At 39.4% G+C, this 15,594-nt stretch overlaps 1 protein-coding gene across 1 annotated transcript; it reads right to left on the bottom strand.

Moving 5' to 3' along the window:
* Positions 1–2,267: 2,267 nt before the first annotated feature.
* On the bottom strand, positions 2,268–14,554 carry LOC127779800 (uncharacterized). Its single transcript, XM_052306703.1, has 16 exons — positions 14,408–14,554; positions 13,382–13,528; positions 13,054–13,097; positions 12,526–12,563; positions 11,601–11,691; positions 10,500–10,605; positions 10,346–10,416; positions 10,188–10,257; positions 9,869–9,931; positions 8,678–8,749; positions 8,474–8,575; positions 8,315–8,389; positions 7,607–7,729; positions 5,033–5,149; positions 4,376–4,432; positions 2,268–2,619 (listed from the first exon to the last, which is right to left on the bottom strand). The coding sequence occupies exons 1-16, from the start codon at positions 14,432–14,434 to the stop codon at positions 2,560–2,562; spliced, it is 1,263 nt and encodes a 420-aa protein (XP_052162663.1). The 5' UTR covers positions 14,435–14,554; the 3' UTR covers positions 2,268–2,559.
* Positions 14,555–15,594: the final 1,040 nt, after the last annotated feature.

The following is a 15,594-nucleotide window of genomic DNA, read 5'->3' as shown; positions in this document are numbered from 1 at the left end:
TTTGGTTTCTGGCAAAGGAAAAGACCTCTATCTGGCATTCGACTACTCTGTTCTTACCATTCCTCTTGAGAAGCGATCTCAACAGACAAAAGACACACACAGTTCATGATGGTCAATGGCCAACCTATTTCAGAACGACACACCACATGTTTAACAATGAATCTGGACCCAAACTATTTTATATAATAAATAATATCTACTACCTCCGTTTTAGGTTATAAGACTTTCTAGCATAGTCCACATTCATATAGATATTAATGAATCTAAGCAAATATATATGTCTAGATTCATTATATATGAATGCGGGCAATGCTAAAAAGGGATGAAGTAGTAAACATGAGAAGAGATTTGCAAAAATAGGATGGACACGGGGAGAAGCAGCGTCCAGGTTAGGACGTCGTTGTCAAAAGCGTCCAGGTCTGCACGCTGTTGTATATAGCGTCCAGGTCTACACGCCGTTCTAGTAGCAAAAGAGAGATAAACAACCTATGGTCGTCCTCCAGATCACACGCGCGTCGCTCGGAAAAAAATTCTATGTGGCAGGGCCGCACAATGCTTCTCGTGCAACACCACGTGAGCTGGTGCCACGTGTCCCATCTCCTGCTATAACTCGAGTCTGTTTTTGAGCCGAGCCGACGCCGCAGGCTCTGGAGTTAGTTCTACCGCCGCGGCGCCGCCCCAAAATCCTTTCCGCCGCCTCATCCCCACGCCTAGCTGCAGCACTCCTGTGGTCCTGTCGTGCTATCTGCCATGGACAAACCATTAGAATCTCCACTCTCCGGCTTCTCCATTGACACTGCTAGCTTTCATTTTTCTTTTCCTACTAAGATAGCAAATATCTAGTAAGTCACCGTCCGCAGTAATATTCAGTAAATTACTACTATAATTTTCAAAGAGCTTTAGTGACACATCAAATGAAAGAACACTAATTCCACATCCGATTCCAACAAGATAAATTGCAAAGAGAAGCCATGAATCAGCTTTGAATATCACAGGAATCAGCCTTCAGTATAGCTTTAGCAAACCTGACATTAGCTCCTTGCCGTTGTGGTCTGCTGCCCAGAAACACATCACCACGGTCAGGTCTGTCTCAACGCCGACGGCACCACTGATGCGAACAAGCTTCGAGGAGGGCAGCGGGGCCCCTCAAGGCTCACAGCGTGTCGTATGGCTGGGTGGTGGGTGGGGCGCTGTTCGGATGGGTGGAGGACGGAGCCCTGTAGCCACCGCCGCCGCCGCCGCCACCACCGCCGTAGGAGTAGATTTGGGGTGGTGAAGAGGAGTGCTGCAGGCGTGGGAGGAGGCGGCGAAGAGGATTTTGGGAGCGACGGTAGAACTCGACTCCTGGGCATCGGCTCGGCTCAAAGAACAGAGTCAGTCTGCAGCAAGAGACGGGACACGCGTCGCCAGTTCACGCGGTGTTTCACGAGAGGCCTTGTGCGGCACTGCCGCAGAGAATTTTCTTCCGCGTCGCTCTGCCGACTGCTGCCGCTCGCAAGCGCTGGTGTTGCTCACCAACTAGTTTGTACTCGCTACCTCGATCCGCTTCGCCGAATTCGTCCGCGCCTTGGGGTTGGGGACCGCATGACGCAGGTAGACGGACCTCGTGGGTAGGAACGCCTGCGTCGTCGCTGATACTTCTGCTGGTTGGACGGTTGATCATGCGGAACTGCATGCATGTAAATGAGTGAATCCAACACATATTCCATTCCCACATGCACAAACGGTTCCATCTCTTTTGCCATTCGACGACTGTATGTATCATGTGGAGTTCAGTATATATGCATGTATGCATCACCTGATACTATGCACGCGTCGAAGAAAGCTGAGGCGGCAGCCTCGCGCGTGATTGGAGGGCGGCGCCGGCCGACGCATCGCATGACTAGTGCCCTCGGGCAATTGGACGAGATGCGAAGCCAGCCAGTGACGTGTGGAGCTCCCCGCTCGTGGACGAGGGCAACGACGACGTACCGCCGGCGCCGATAACTAGGTAGTCACGCTTTTTTTCTTTTCTCCCCTCATGTGCCTTCCTTCACAACAAACAGATGCTTGGACGCTGTCTGCGTACGGCTGTTCACAAGGACGTCCAGACCTGGACGCTATTTCCCTCAGCGTTCATCGTGTTGTTAAAAATTTATATCTGATTTACTATATATTTAATTCATAGGATATTAGTTATTATATATTAAAAAATTCGGCATATAAGCTGCACGAATATTTGCAAAAAACAGAGCCTAGAAAATTAATTTGTTGTAGGGTTAAATGAGTTCTACGGAAATTCGTAATTTTTTTTATTTCAAATCAATTCATTAATAAAAGAATACACAATCTCAAAATCCTATAAATTTGCTATTATCGACAAGAAGGCTTTCTATATACTATAACTGCCTTGATCTAAATATTGTTTGACAAGCAAATTATCCCCGTGTCCCTTCTGTCGTGCTGAATCTAGGAATTGACAGGCGATAAAATTCCTGACGAACTTAGATCGATGCTATCTAAACAAAAAATAATGGGACAAAAATTAGAGGAATTGGAATTTCCCTGTTGTGTCTCACGCTACCTTTGTGCATATCGATCAACTAGTGCCTTCGCTGCATCAGGTGCGAAAAATTTGGCCTGCACAGGAAAGTCAATATATCTGCATTAGTGAAAAGAGAATCCAAAGTTGTCACCAGGTGAGCCACATCATCAACCAAACATGAACAGCCAGATCTATGATTTGGATAAGTTACTCCATCATTTTCATATTATAAGTCGTTTTGATATTTTTCCTAGTCAACAAAGTTTATAGAAAAATATATCAACATTTTCCACGCAAAGCAAACATATTATCAAAATATATTAAATGTTACATTTGATAAAACTAATTTTGTGTTGTGGATTTGCTAATTCTTTCTATAAATTTTATTAAAACTAAAGAAGTTCGACTAGATAAAGTCAAAGCGACTTATAATGAAACGGAGGAAGTAGTGAAAAGAGAATCCAAAAATACCACCAGGATAAGCACATCATCAAACAAACATGAACCGTGGATGCGTGATTTGGATAAAAAGGAACATTGGATCATAGGAAAAAATGGCTATCAAAATAGGGATGTTTCTAACCCTTCAAGCCATCCCATGAGATGTGGTATCAGAGAAAGGAGAATGAAAAAAAAAATCCCTTACACATTGACCATATGATAATTATTTAATAGTAGTTCTATTATATCAATAATAATGAGTATTTTTAATAGCTAATTAACCTAATGCTATAGATCACATGGCCTCGGTTACTTCACTACACCTAAAGTACATCATGTGGCACAGGCATAGTAAAGTTTATAAAGTTGTTTTAATATAGGAATATAAGACTTACAGTAAATAGCATATAGATATTTCTCAAACAGATCATGATAGCCTTGCAACATGTAATGGATGTGGCTATATACATTATTATTACAAAACGTGTATGACACATTTAGAAATTGAGAAAGTTAGTGGTGGTGGTAATGTATGATAAATTATTTGTGTTATAATAGTATTATTAAATCATAAATCAAGATAAATTCGTTAACATTTTAGCTAAACTTCCTTACAAATGATGTTCTAAAAATGTATTTACATTGTTGACTTAAAATTTAAGCTAATTAATATAAACTATATACAAACACATTAAATAGACAGGAAGGTTATATATAGTCGTGTAAACACGCGACTTAATAGGCTAGTATGTCTGAAGATCCAAAACATTTGCTTCCATTGATTGCTCCCCTATTCATTTAGAGTATTTTTCTGTCCAAGACATTGTTTGGATAGGCTTAATTATCCCTTGGCCTATCCATGTGGATGTGCGGGGATTGAAGCACAGCCAAACAAGACCAAAATGGCATAAACATGTATGGCTGGTGGGATGGCAGCAGGAGAGTAACCAACCAAATTTGTAGATCCTTAATATCATAAGCACTGTAGTTTTATTTATTACTCAGAATTTACAGCTTCAGGTTTTTCTTAAAAAAATTGAGTAAATTTCAGAAAACTGCAACTTTAGTGACAAAACTATCAGTTTGCTGCAATAATAGCCTGGTAAATTATCACAAAACTGCGACTTTTACGTTATATGTTGTTACAGTACATATAGGTGACAAATGTAGCAGCATATAACGTAAAAGTGCAGTTTTCTGATAATTTCCCACGCTATTGTTGCAACAAACTGAAATATGTCCCTAATGTTGCAGCAAGCTGATAGTTTTGTCACTAAAGTTGCAATTTTATGAAATTTACTAAAAAATTATAAGGCTACAAATTTTAAAACCCTACAGGTCTGTAGTCCATTTGCACTTCTGTTAAAACTTAAAAGTTTAGCATGGGAGACATCACAGACAAAACAATACCTGAATAAACATTCTCTCTGCTTCACCTGATTTACCATTTTCCTTTAATATGATTCCCTGCAAGATGGATAAAAGAAAAAGGATGGAGATTACCAGTTATGTAAGAAATCCGAATTATGTTAATACACAATGTATGTTTTGGATAGTGGTTTTGCGTATTCGGGATCTTAAACAAGCGGTTTTAAATTACTAATACAATATATTTATGTATCATCATTTGTAGGTTGTTTATACAGTGATGTCATACTATTGTTACGTTAGTACTTTCTTGTTAGTGAGAGCGAACAAGGGATAAAAAAGAAAGATTTAAGTGAAAATTTTAACATATATATCCAATATGTATGTCACATGATCAAAGCTCAGCCAGCTTATATGCAGATTAAATAAAAACCACTTTGTAAACCACCTTAGAGGGCCATATAAATGATATTGTAAAATTTTAGGGGGCTGAATGTCCAGTTTCAAACTTCACGGTACTAGATGGACTTTTAATCAAAGTCTAGGGGGTTATTTGGACTTTTTCCTATTGAAAAATTAGATATATTGGTTTAGCATGCCAAATATATTGAAATCATTAAGGTCAGTGATTAATGAATTGCCTTATCCAAAAAAAGGCTTCATTAAAGCTCATATATAAAGCACAAGATTGATCAGTACCTTAGCCAAATAACCACGGAAGTCTTCAGGATGTTCAGTGATTAGATTTTCATAAACAGCAACAGCATCACTGATATGGCCCCAATCAGAATAAGCCTTTCCTAAAAGCAGATCAACCTGCAATAACATATGAAAATAATTTAAGACTTAAATTCACAGCTAAATCTTCCTCTTAACCATCAGCTACTAAAATCATGTACAAAGAAACATTTAGGATCAAAGTCTATCTGTAAATAAATAATGTTATTTGACAATGCTTAATTGCTCTTAAATTATTGGCTCGCTTGCGTACATGACACTTTTGTTGGGAAAAAATGCCCTCATGCCAGGATGGCATACTCTCATTTGCCACATACTTGCTTATTTACCATGTTTGACCTTTTCAACTCACCCACCAATTGCCATGTTCTTCTTCCTCAACCTCTGTCACAGCCTGGCAAAGGCCGAAGATTTGTAGTCGTGATAGCTAGCCAGCCTAAACCTCAGACCTCCCGGTCAGCTAGACACGATGGTACGCAATCAGATGGTCCTCTAACGTGCACTGCCCACGGAAGAATTGCTCACAGCAGATAAGCCATGTCAGGGGCCAGGGGGTCTTCCTGTCGAATGTCGGGAAGTACCACTTGTGTTAGCACAACGCGCCCATCTGGTGGTCTACCCAGAGCCGAAGATAGTCGGGGGACTGGAGGAGGATGCCTTTGCTCGCCGAGAAGGTATCGGCATTGCATGCTGATTTACTGGCCTACAAACGACTGATCGCAAGGTGATCAGGTGATGTTCTTTTTGCTGGTGATTGATGTCACCAAGCTTCGACTCCAGGACGTCCAACTTCTCCAGCTTCTTGAGGATGACCACCATTTGCTGGCCTAAACCTTTCCTCGCTTCCACCAGCGGCCGACATGTCTACAGGCGCAGGAGTTTGCTCTGGTACCAAGTTGTCACGGCCTGGCAAAGACCAAAGATTGTAGTTGTGATAGATTGCTGGCCTCAGCCCCAAACCTCTCAGCCACCAGCAAGGTACGATGGTAGGCAACAGAACACAAAAAAGAACGAAGTGCGCATTGGAAGGGTGCACGGGAGGGAGAGACTAGTTAAGAGGAACAAGGAAATAAATAAGCTATCCAAACTTGACATGAGAAGATAAACCTAAACTGATAAAATAGCTATCCAAATTCGCACCATTGGACTCCAAATGCCGCCCTAGGCCATGCCTTCTGAGGACCTCAAGCTGCCCAAGGGCAAGGTGCTAGACGTGGTCAAGGACAAGGTCCACCGGCAGTTGTATGAGGCCTTCTCAAGCTCGTTCTGTGGCACCCCGTGTATCTCATCGCCAGCAAGCAGCAATGGAAGCTTACATTGACCTGCGATGCAGTGCCATGCCACCAGACCGGAGAAGCTCAAGGCATTCCACAACACACCGTACTAGATGTCTGGACATGTTCATAGACATGATCATGCAGCCGTAAGGCCTAGACCTGACGCTCATGGAAAGATGGATCGGAGGGCAAGATAAATTTGGAACTTCACGTCGTGTTGTGGTAAAACTTTGTGGCATTTCAGTAAAGCCAATCAATTATGCGGCAAATAAGATTATGGCATCCAACTTTGTGGCATAAGAGCATCTGTTGACAGTATGTGCGTTTAGCTAACTTATGCTTATTAGCATTTGGCTTTGGCCTAGGACATTAAGCAAGTCAAATTCATAACATGAGATGAAACCATTATAGCTCTTCATCCAGCTCTTGCCGCCACCACAGAGTTTATCACAAGTCATTTCAAGAACTTTCTCATTATTGCCTATGCGCCGAAGAAGCTCACCTCCATGCTCATGCATAGCTGCTCTGCATGACAACCCGGCACTATCCATGTTTGTTGCAATAAGGACTGTACCTACAAGGCTACAACAATAGCCTGCCCCTTCTTGTTACAACCTAGAGTCCTGCACTTTCTGCTTCGCTCAAAATCACATGGATCGAGTCCAACTAGGGCTGTCAAAAAAACTCGAGGCTCACAAGTTGCTCGAGAATAGAACGAGTCAAACCAGAGCCTACGTTCAAACGCATGAGCTTTCTAGAGCGAAGCTCATTGTCTTTCACCCCATTAATATTTAGGTTGTTGTACCCTTTCTATTCATGTTACTCCAATCATGTATGAGTCATTCTAAATGAAAAGGGTGTGTTAGCGATCATACCACCAAACATTATAAGGATATCCTGTGTAGTTTTCAACAAGAGTACTGACACGAATATGATGGCATCTGCTCTTATATAGTTCATATGACCATTGTTTAGTGCTACACTAAAATAAATCTAAGATTGCTACTCATTGGTCATTAGTAGACTATATTACTAAGTTTATGAATAATGCTAAGCATGATCCTCTTGTAATATTGTTTGCATTAGACCTAGCACTGATATAATTTGTCATTTCTACATCTCAGACAATAAGTAGAATACCACATCCAAGTGGCTCTTTCAATACTTGTCCATTTGGATTGTCTGTCAAGATTACTAACATGTATTTTATAAAATATAACATGTAGCAAAATATTGTAAAATATAGCAGTAAACTTACTTGGATAAGATCAATATCTTGAGATTTTGGAGCACCATCATCATTTGCAGCCGCCAAATTCGCAACTTGAGTTTGACTTTTCTCATTCAACTTTTGACGGCAAGAGAGAATTACATCAACTGCCTATTGAAAATAAAAAAAGGTGTAAATGTATAAAGTATGGCATATGCTATTTTGAGTATGAAGTAACCAGCCAAGGGAAAACTCTCAGTGATCTCTACAGTCCCAAAAGCTAGTAAGAAATGTCAGATTTGAAAACACATTCATACCTACATCACAGAATGCATGTATTTAAGGTAGAAAAGCCACAGAACATGTATGTATTTATATCTTTTCCAAAATATCTCTTACCCAGTAGCAGATGTAAGTGGCTCAAGTCTGCTTATCTCCAGCCTGACAATGTGTTTAAAATGCTAGAAAATCGACCACACTTACAGGATATCCTCAGCTTTGAGGAACATGTGCTAGAGCTTCAGATCATGTATCCATGAACAGTACCAATGAATTGCATAGAGCTTCTCTATCCAAAATTTCTACGCTATAAGGAATTTCTTGTTTCCTTAGTGCAAGTCCAAATCTTAACCTAGACAACTTCATAATTAAACACCACGCTGTATGGATAACTCTTGTTATAATGGATAGATAGAATGAAAGAATGTGAACTACACAAGTTCACGATACCCTCTCAATAATAATTTATCAACTGACCTGATCTGGCTTCTTAGCAGCAAGTAGTGCATTGGTCAGACCACGTAAAACTTCAAAATCGATATTCTCTGACGCCTGCTTCATGAAGTGTTAGCATTAGAAAACCAGTATGATAAACTAGAATATATACAACATAGAAGTGCATTTCAATTTTCTTACAGATAAAGATTTTCTGTATGATGAAGAACTCCCATCATAATCCTTGAGTTCAAACTTTACTTCACCCAACAAACGGTATGCTTCAACTTTGTCAGGGATCACCTATATCAAAATAAATTGTGTTTCAACCATATAATAAGTGCATAAGCAAGACAAACTCTAAATGACAAATACAATGGGCACCAAGAATAGCATGCAGCTTACCTTAACAAGCTTCTCTAGGAATTCTGAAGCCTTCTGATATTCACCAAGTTCAACCAATGATACTGCCACACCCTGTGATGCCATATGAAAATTACATTGGTATTTAAAAGCGCAGTAGTAGTCAAAGTCAAGCAATCAGTAATTAGTGTTGAAGTATTCAGTTACATTTTGTGATTCCCAAAAAGATTGATTGCTTTTGGCTTGGAATGGAAGTGGATGATGTATCATTGTTGGATTCATTTAAGAAGGTGATCATCAAGGTACCAGTTTAAGTGGTAAACTCAATGTGCACTTTTCCCTCTTTTTTGGTCTGTTCAAATCTTCTCACATTAAATCAAAGAATAATCTTGCTATATGCATGACTAGGTCTAGATTGTGAGCCACTTTTACCATATACATGACTTAGATTGTAATCATCTCTACATTTGTTCTACTTTGTGGAAACTAGATTAAATCATTCATGTGACTTCATTGATGAAAAAGAATGGTAATGCCTGACAATACTTTTAGAACTGGCCCAAACATATCAATCTACAGCAACCAGATAATACAGCTAACATCTCCAAGTAGATAGGATCATATCTCAAAATATGCCTAGATAAGATATGCTACTAAAAGATAAGATATCATCGGCATCTAATGTTCTAGTCAGGTGTTACAGTGCCTACTTACTGTTTGTGAACATGAACAGTAAACCCTGCATGTGACAACATAAAAGAATATTCTTATCGTGCAAGTTTACATCAGGTTGATATACAGGGCAATTTGGTTACATATGCCAGACTTTGCCATAGTTTTGTCAAAAAAAGTGTGTCGCATGCCATTTGTGGCAATATTTGGAAAGAAACTATCTCCATCTTGTGGCCTTATGAGGTATGGTTTTAAGAAAGTGTTCCATGCCACAAGTTCAGCAAAGAACTAAACATTAGATTAACAATGTCAAACATTTCTAACTCATGTAGACTAGCTTGTAGCACGAACAAAAGCCCCTAATCATGATAGAATGACACCCATTTATGAAATTTGTACATTATTACAAGCTCATTTCAACATCAGCCTATGCACCAGATAATGTAAACTACAGCATTATTATAATATCATATGTCAACAAAATGCAGATTGAGAAAAGAAATTTATTGAGGAAAAAACAGTATTAAGACAACCAGAAGTACGTTGGAAATAATAACTCACCTCAAGAGCAGTAGGATCATTAGGTGATGTCCGCAGTGTTGCTTCAAAACCTTCTAGTGCTGTCTAATCAAAAGAATTGGCAATCTCTTAATATAACAACAAACTGTCAAACAAGAATAAAAAATTATATGTCAAACATATGAAACTAATCTCCCACAGATATACTAGACAAGCTTGCCAATAGATGTACTTATATGCCCTAATTTCAGTACTGCACATTTTAATAAATTACTTGCGGCCAAAGCCACATATGTGCAGCATATTTCACAGTACTTAGTGGTCAAAACCAAAAAAATTTTTGTGGCAAAAACACATTTACCTTGAAATTTTGTATTTCCTCCTCAGAAAGTTGTTTGCTAACCACAGTGCTTTCTTTGCTGGGGCTAACACTGTGAACAAGGACGTGTAAAGAGTTAACCAATAATCAAAACTAGCACAAGGAAATAATTATCTACATCGACAACAGAAGTTGAACACCTTCCATATGGAAGGAAATCCCCAAAAGCGAAGACTAATCCAAAGACCACGACAGCTATGCCAATTCCAACCTGCTGGGAAATTTTTTATTAGTATATGATAAGCTAGCTAACAAATTATGGAAATGCAAAACCATTTTATAATAAATACTGACCCTCGTATCAAAACCAATTGTACTCTTATCTGATTCAATTGGGGCATCATAATCAATAGCTTGATAATTTTTGTTCTCATCAGCTTTCTTTTTCTCAAGTGCAGATCTGTAAAGAAAATAATATAAATTAGAAGAAGCATCCAATGCAATATACCAAAATAACTTCGAGTGTACATACAGTAAACACGATCAAGATCTAACCACTATGCTGCAGATTATGAAATATGAACTACTATCGATTTTTTATTTGTGTCCAATTTAAATGTAGCCATATTTTATTTGGCATAATATCAACCGGTAAGAATTCCGAATGGATCTCGATTTCACAGGATGCCATCTTGATTTGCATATCTTGAGACTTAATAAGATCATAAGTATCTTAAAGACATGTGAAATTTTCACGTTTTTCATCTAAGACAACTAAAATTCTCAATCAGTCTAGAGATCAAAAAGGACAAAAACTAATGCATGGCTAGATGTTTTGTGTTTCTTCTGATTGAGAATTTATTTTACTTGCATATGTATAGCATTTAAACAAAATACAGGAAAGCGGTATTGTCTACTACCCTATATCATTAACTCTGCTGATCTTTCACATTTATGAGAGAATTGCATGAACAACTTTTTATTATGAAAAAATTATCCAGCGAGCATCATATAATCTGGGATTATGGGTGGTCTTAAACTCGTCTTGTTTCATGGCATTATTACTGCCAGAAAATAGGCAATAGTTTCATGGCACTATGAAATGTTATTTTGAGAACGCAATGTGATTCAAAGCCATACTCTGGACAACAGCTTCAACCAGAATCCCAATGGTACAGGGTTATGTTATTTATATGGACCTCTTAGCAGAGCAGGGGATAGCCAGAAAGGTGTAGCAATACTACCCAGATTCTATATCTTGAAAGGTAAAAATGACAGTCATGCCATACAGCAGGTCATATAAAATGCATTGGTTAAATCATTACATTTTTGTTTATGTTTGTTAGTATATTGGTTAAAAAATGAGGTTCTGTTCAATTCGAAACATACTGGTTCTCGCTCATGGAGTCACATTTATTGATCAACTTGCTATAGTATGATGTTATTCGTCAGTACCTTCGAACAGCTTCCACTTTTTCTAGAAATTGCTTATCCATGACAGTTTTAGCATATTTACTTTCCCTTCGAGTCCCTAAGTCCAGCGCCCCTAAAGAACATGGAAGTCCAAGTGCGAGCAAAAGTATGTTAAGTAACAAAAAATCTCATATCCACCAAACATCAATGCCAAAGACAGAAAATTAGTTTCAGGTCATACATGTACACCAAAGATCAATTACCCAGCTTATATTGAGAGCGCCAGAGATGCACAACTCAGAGGTTTTAAGATGGGTTTGCCAGCTAAATGGTGCAGTAAAAAAAACAAGAACAAGGATAACAACAATTTTATCAATTTATGATGATGAACCTCTGTCCTCTGTTGAGCTAAACCGCTTGCCAAAATACTAAACTATACAACACTTGACCTAAGAATAGAAAATATGACAATAGGCAAATTTAGATTTACATCCTGTCAAGTGAACAGTTTAGAACCTGTGAGCAGATAAGTATAAATAAAGTTTCTGTTTCTAGTATTTCGGTTTCGCCACTTCAAGTTTTTCACGATAACAGAAATGGACATCTATACTGAAAAATATTAACGTAAGGAAGGCAGCTTACACTAGAAATGGGACACCCTAGGACTTCTAAATACAGGAAAACATAAACACATCAGTAATCTTAGCATAACTTGAACCATGTGGTAAGCATTGTTATGTATAGAACAGTACATAAAACAGTAACCCAAGTCTAACTAAGTACAGGAAAACATAAACACATCAGTAATCTTAGCATAACTTGAACCATGTGGCACGCATTGTTATGTATAAAACAGTATTATCACTCATGGTAAAATTTAGTTCCAATTGTTATAAACTTATAATGCACGCTGCAAATGGTTAAACAGAAAAATACATGCAATCAACTAGAATTTAACTGAACTTACATTGGTCCCTGTTCTTGGAACCTCCAGATATTACCTTGCTGCACCACAAGAAATACTTTATGAATAAATTTGAGAAAAAATCAGCAATGTTTTCCTATGAAATACTACTATTTGTGTGCTGGTGCAACTCCTTATATAGCTAATGACAAGATAAGCCAATAACTCATAATTTCAACCTCAGTCACAGAATAAGCATGTTTTCACCAGATATTTATTACTAAAGAGACTACTATTTACAACATATCCATTTAGGAAAAGGAGGGAAAATTGAACATGAATAGCATCGTAATAAACCATACTTCATACAATGTTTTAACTTCCCTTCAATATCTATATTTGCTGAAACTATTACTAGAACAAGTTAAATAGCTCTCCATTTATGCACTTGATGTGGACTGTACTGTAATAAAATTCTAACTGTGCAATATTAATCCATAAATGAGTAACAAAAAACATAACTGTTAGTTCTTACTTCCAGGTATGAAGGAAAAAGAACTCCAATAGAGCAGCATGATTGAAGGTTCGTACCTTGGTTCCTGTGCAACATCCTTTTGCCTCTTCTTGCTTTTAATCTGAGGAGAAGAGTGAACCGCTAGAGAATCAAACTTCTTACGATAGCATGCTTGAACAATGCATGCAATCTGGAAAACTAACCACTATAGAACCAAACTTCTTCAACCCTTGGAAAATTTGGACTCCAACGAAGATAATATTTTCAAATTAAGAAACTGTAATAGCGCCATAGGGCTACATCATAGCTTCAGTTTCTCTCTTGTTCAAAATTATGATAGTCAAAGATGGAATGTGCTGGAGTTCCATGTATCAAAGGAAAAGAAAGAAGATTGAGGGAACTTACTTTCCGTCTATTAGTAGAACCAGCTCCAAAGCCACGCCCATCAGAAGCAAAGCACTGAAAACTGAGTGCCTTATGGATTCCACGGTTGGACATGTTTAATACAAATCTTTCGGCATCAACGATATGTCCAAATTTCTGCAGGCATCCCTACAATATAGACATGTACGCAACTCAAAAGATGAACTTGCTTCCAAAGAGAGCACAAAATTTCAACCTATTTAGGTTTCATGATTATGAACCTAATTAAGTGGCATTTGCATCAACAAACTAAGTGTGAACTAGGAAAATGACCTCCATTTTGAACCAAACGACTAACAGATATGTCCAAAGGTATTTTTTTTGCCCAGTTTTGAAAGTGGGGTGAAAAATAACCGGTTTGTAGTTTAAGGGTGAAAAGTGGACTTTAACCTTGAAATTATATATGACTAGCTCCATTAGGCAAGAATATTAGCATTCAGCTCACAAAAATAAATCAAAGATAAGCAAGCCTATTACTCGTTTAGTTGTTTCCCATTGTGGTATTGTCATTACAGTTTCAATGGAGCCAAATAACCCAAAACAACCAGGGGGCAAGTATACTACTGATCCAAGCCCCCCAACCCCCAGCAAGGGACATCGAAAACCACCGCTCTAAATTGTCAAGGGCTTCTAGATAGGGCCAGGATCAGTTATCCATAACAGAAGACGGCGAGGCGACACACAAGAACGGTACACCGAGGTCCAAGAGCTACCCCCAAGTGCTATTCAACTAGTCTCGATGTGTGGTTTCGGCGGCGCCAGGGATGGCAGCGAACGCACGCTACGAGCCCAGCTCCGGGATCGCTCTTCCCGCCTCCATCCAATCCCGTTCCCACAACGCAGGAAGGGGATCGTGCGTTCCGCACTCAAATGATCCCCAGCGGAAACTTGGCTCCGCCGCGAACGTTTTTTCTTCCCCTAGCCTAAAGAGAACAAACCGTAACAATGAAAGAGGCAGCGGGGAGGAAGGCAGGAGGAATGGGAGGAGCGGGGGATTTTGAGTAGTACCGGTGCCGGGAGGCCGGCGGCGCCCATGGCCGCCTCCCAGCTCGAGGCGGCGGCCGGCGGCGGAGCGAGAGCTCAACTCGAGGAAGGCGAGGAAGGAGGGGTTCGTTGTTCGTTCGATTTGGATAACGAAGCGGTGGAGCCGCACGACACGAAGGCGGCTTTGGTAATTGGCAGGCGAGTTTACCGTTGCCCCCGTCCAAGCATGTGTTGATCTGCCGTCCATTCAGATCCAACGGTCTTAGGTTTCTCTGCCAATTTGTTCCTCTTATTTCCTTCTCGTCACATATAATGCTCTCTCTTTTTGTCGTAATGGAGGAATAACACACAAAAACATTTGGAGCATGCTACAAATCAAGCGTCCCATCTCCTTAAAAGAAATGAGCTGAAACATTAAATAAATTATACACAGTAAAAAAAATATCGACAATCGAAATGTAAAAATATTGTGAAACACAATAGAAACACACGTTAAAAAATGTCATTATGATGTATGAAACGATAAGTTTTAACGGTTAAAATCATATGTATTTCTTTTATCATAGCATAGTTACCTTTTCATCTTGTTGTTTCACGATTATGAGATGAAAGGTGTACTATATGGGCAGCATGGTGTTCATCCACTTCGTTAGCTACTTGGTATTTCAAATCCTATGTCGAGAAGGTCGGGCCATCTCTATATTATTTGGTATCAGAGAAATTCTTACGCGTCACTTATTCAGCCTACACAACCTTCAGCAAAATTACTATTACTTTTAATGTGCCGCTTGGTCCGATAGAACAATAACTTTTCTAAATATGACCTTTGGATATCTTGAATTCCTCTGATTTGAAGTGAAACTCTTCATAGAATTAACGGTCGGTACTACATATGCTCATCAGAAAGTGCTCACCTTACGCAAACACGTTTGCCCCAAAGTAGCCTCCTAGATCCATCAAAATTTGATTGAGCCAACTCGATTGAGCCAACTAGATTAGGGCTTGGAGCCTAACACCACGAAGCCAACCAGGTATGGCCGCACAAGCCATGGACTGCTACTCGACGGCTTTCGGGAGTACCCCAGCCACCAACCATGCAAAGGAGAGGTAAGGGGATAAGAGGAGGGTGAAGGTGGTGACCACCACCACCAAAGCGACTGGTGGCGCTATTGCTAGTGGCGACGAGCAGAGGACACACTCCGTAGGCTGAA

Source organism: Oryza glaberrima, chromosome 7, assembly GCF_000147395.1.
Source record: "Oryza glaberrima chromosome 7, OglaRS2, whole genome shotgun sequence".
Classification (NCBI taxonomy): domain Eukaryota; kingdom Viridiplantae; phylum Streptophyta; class Magnoliopsida; order Poales; family Poaceae; genus Oryza; species Oryza glaberrima.
This window is presented reverse-complemented; position numbering and strand designations above follow the sequence as displayed.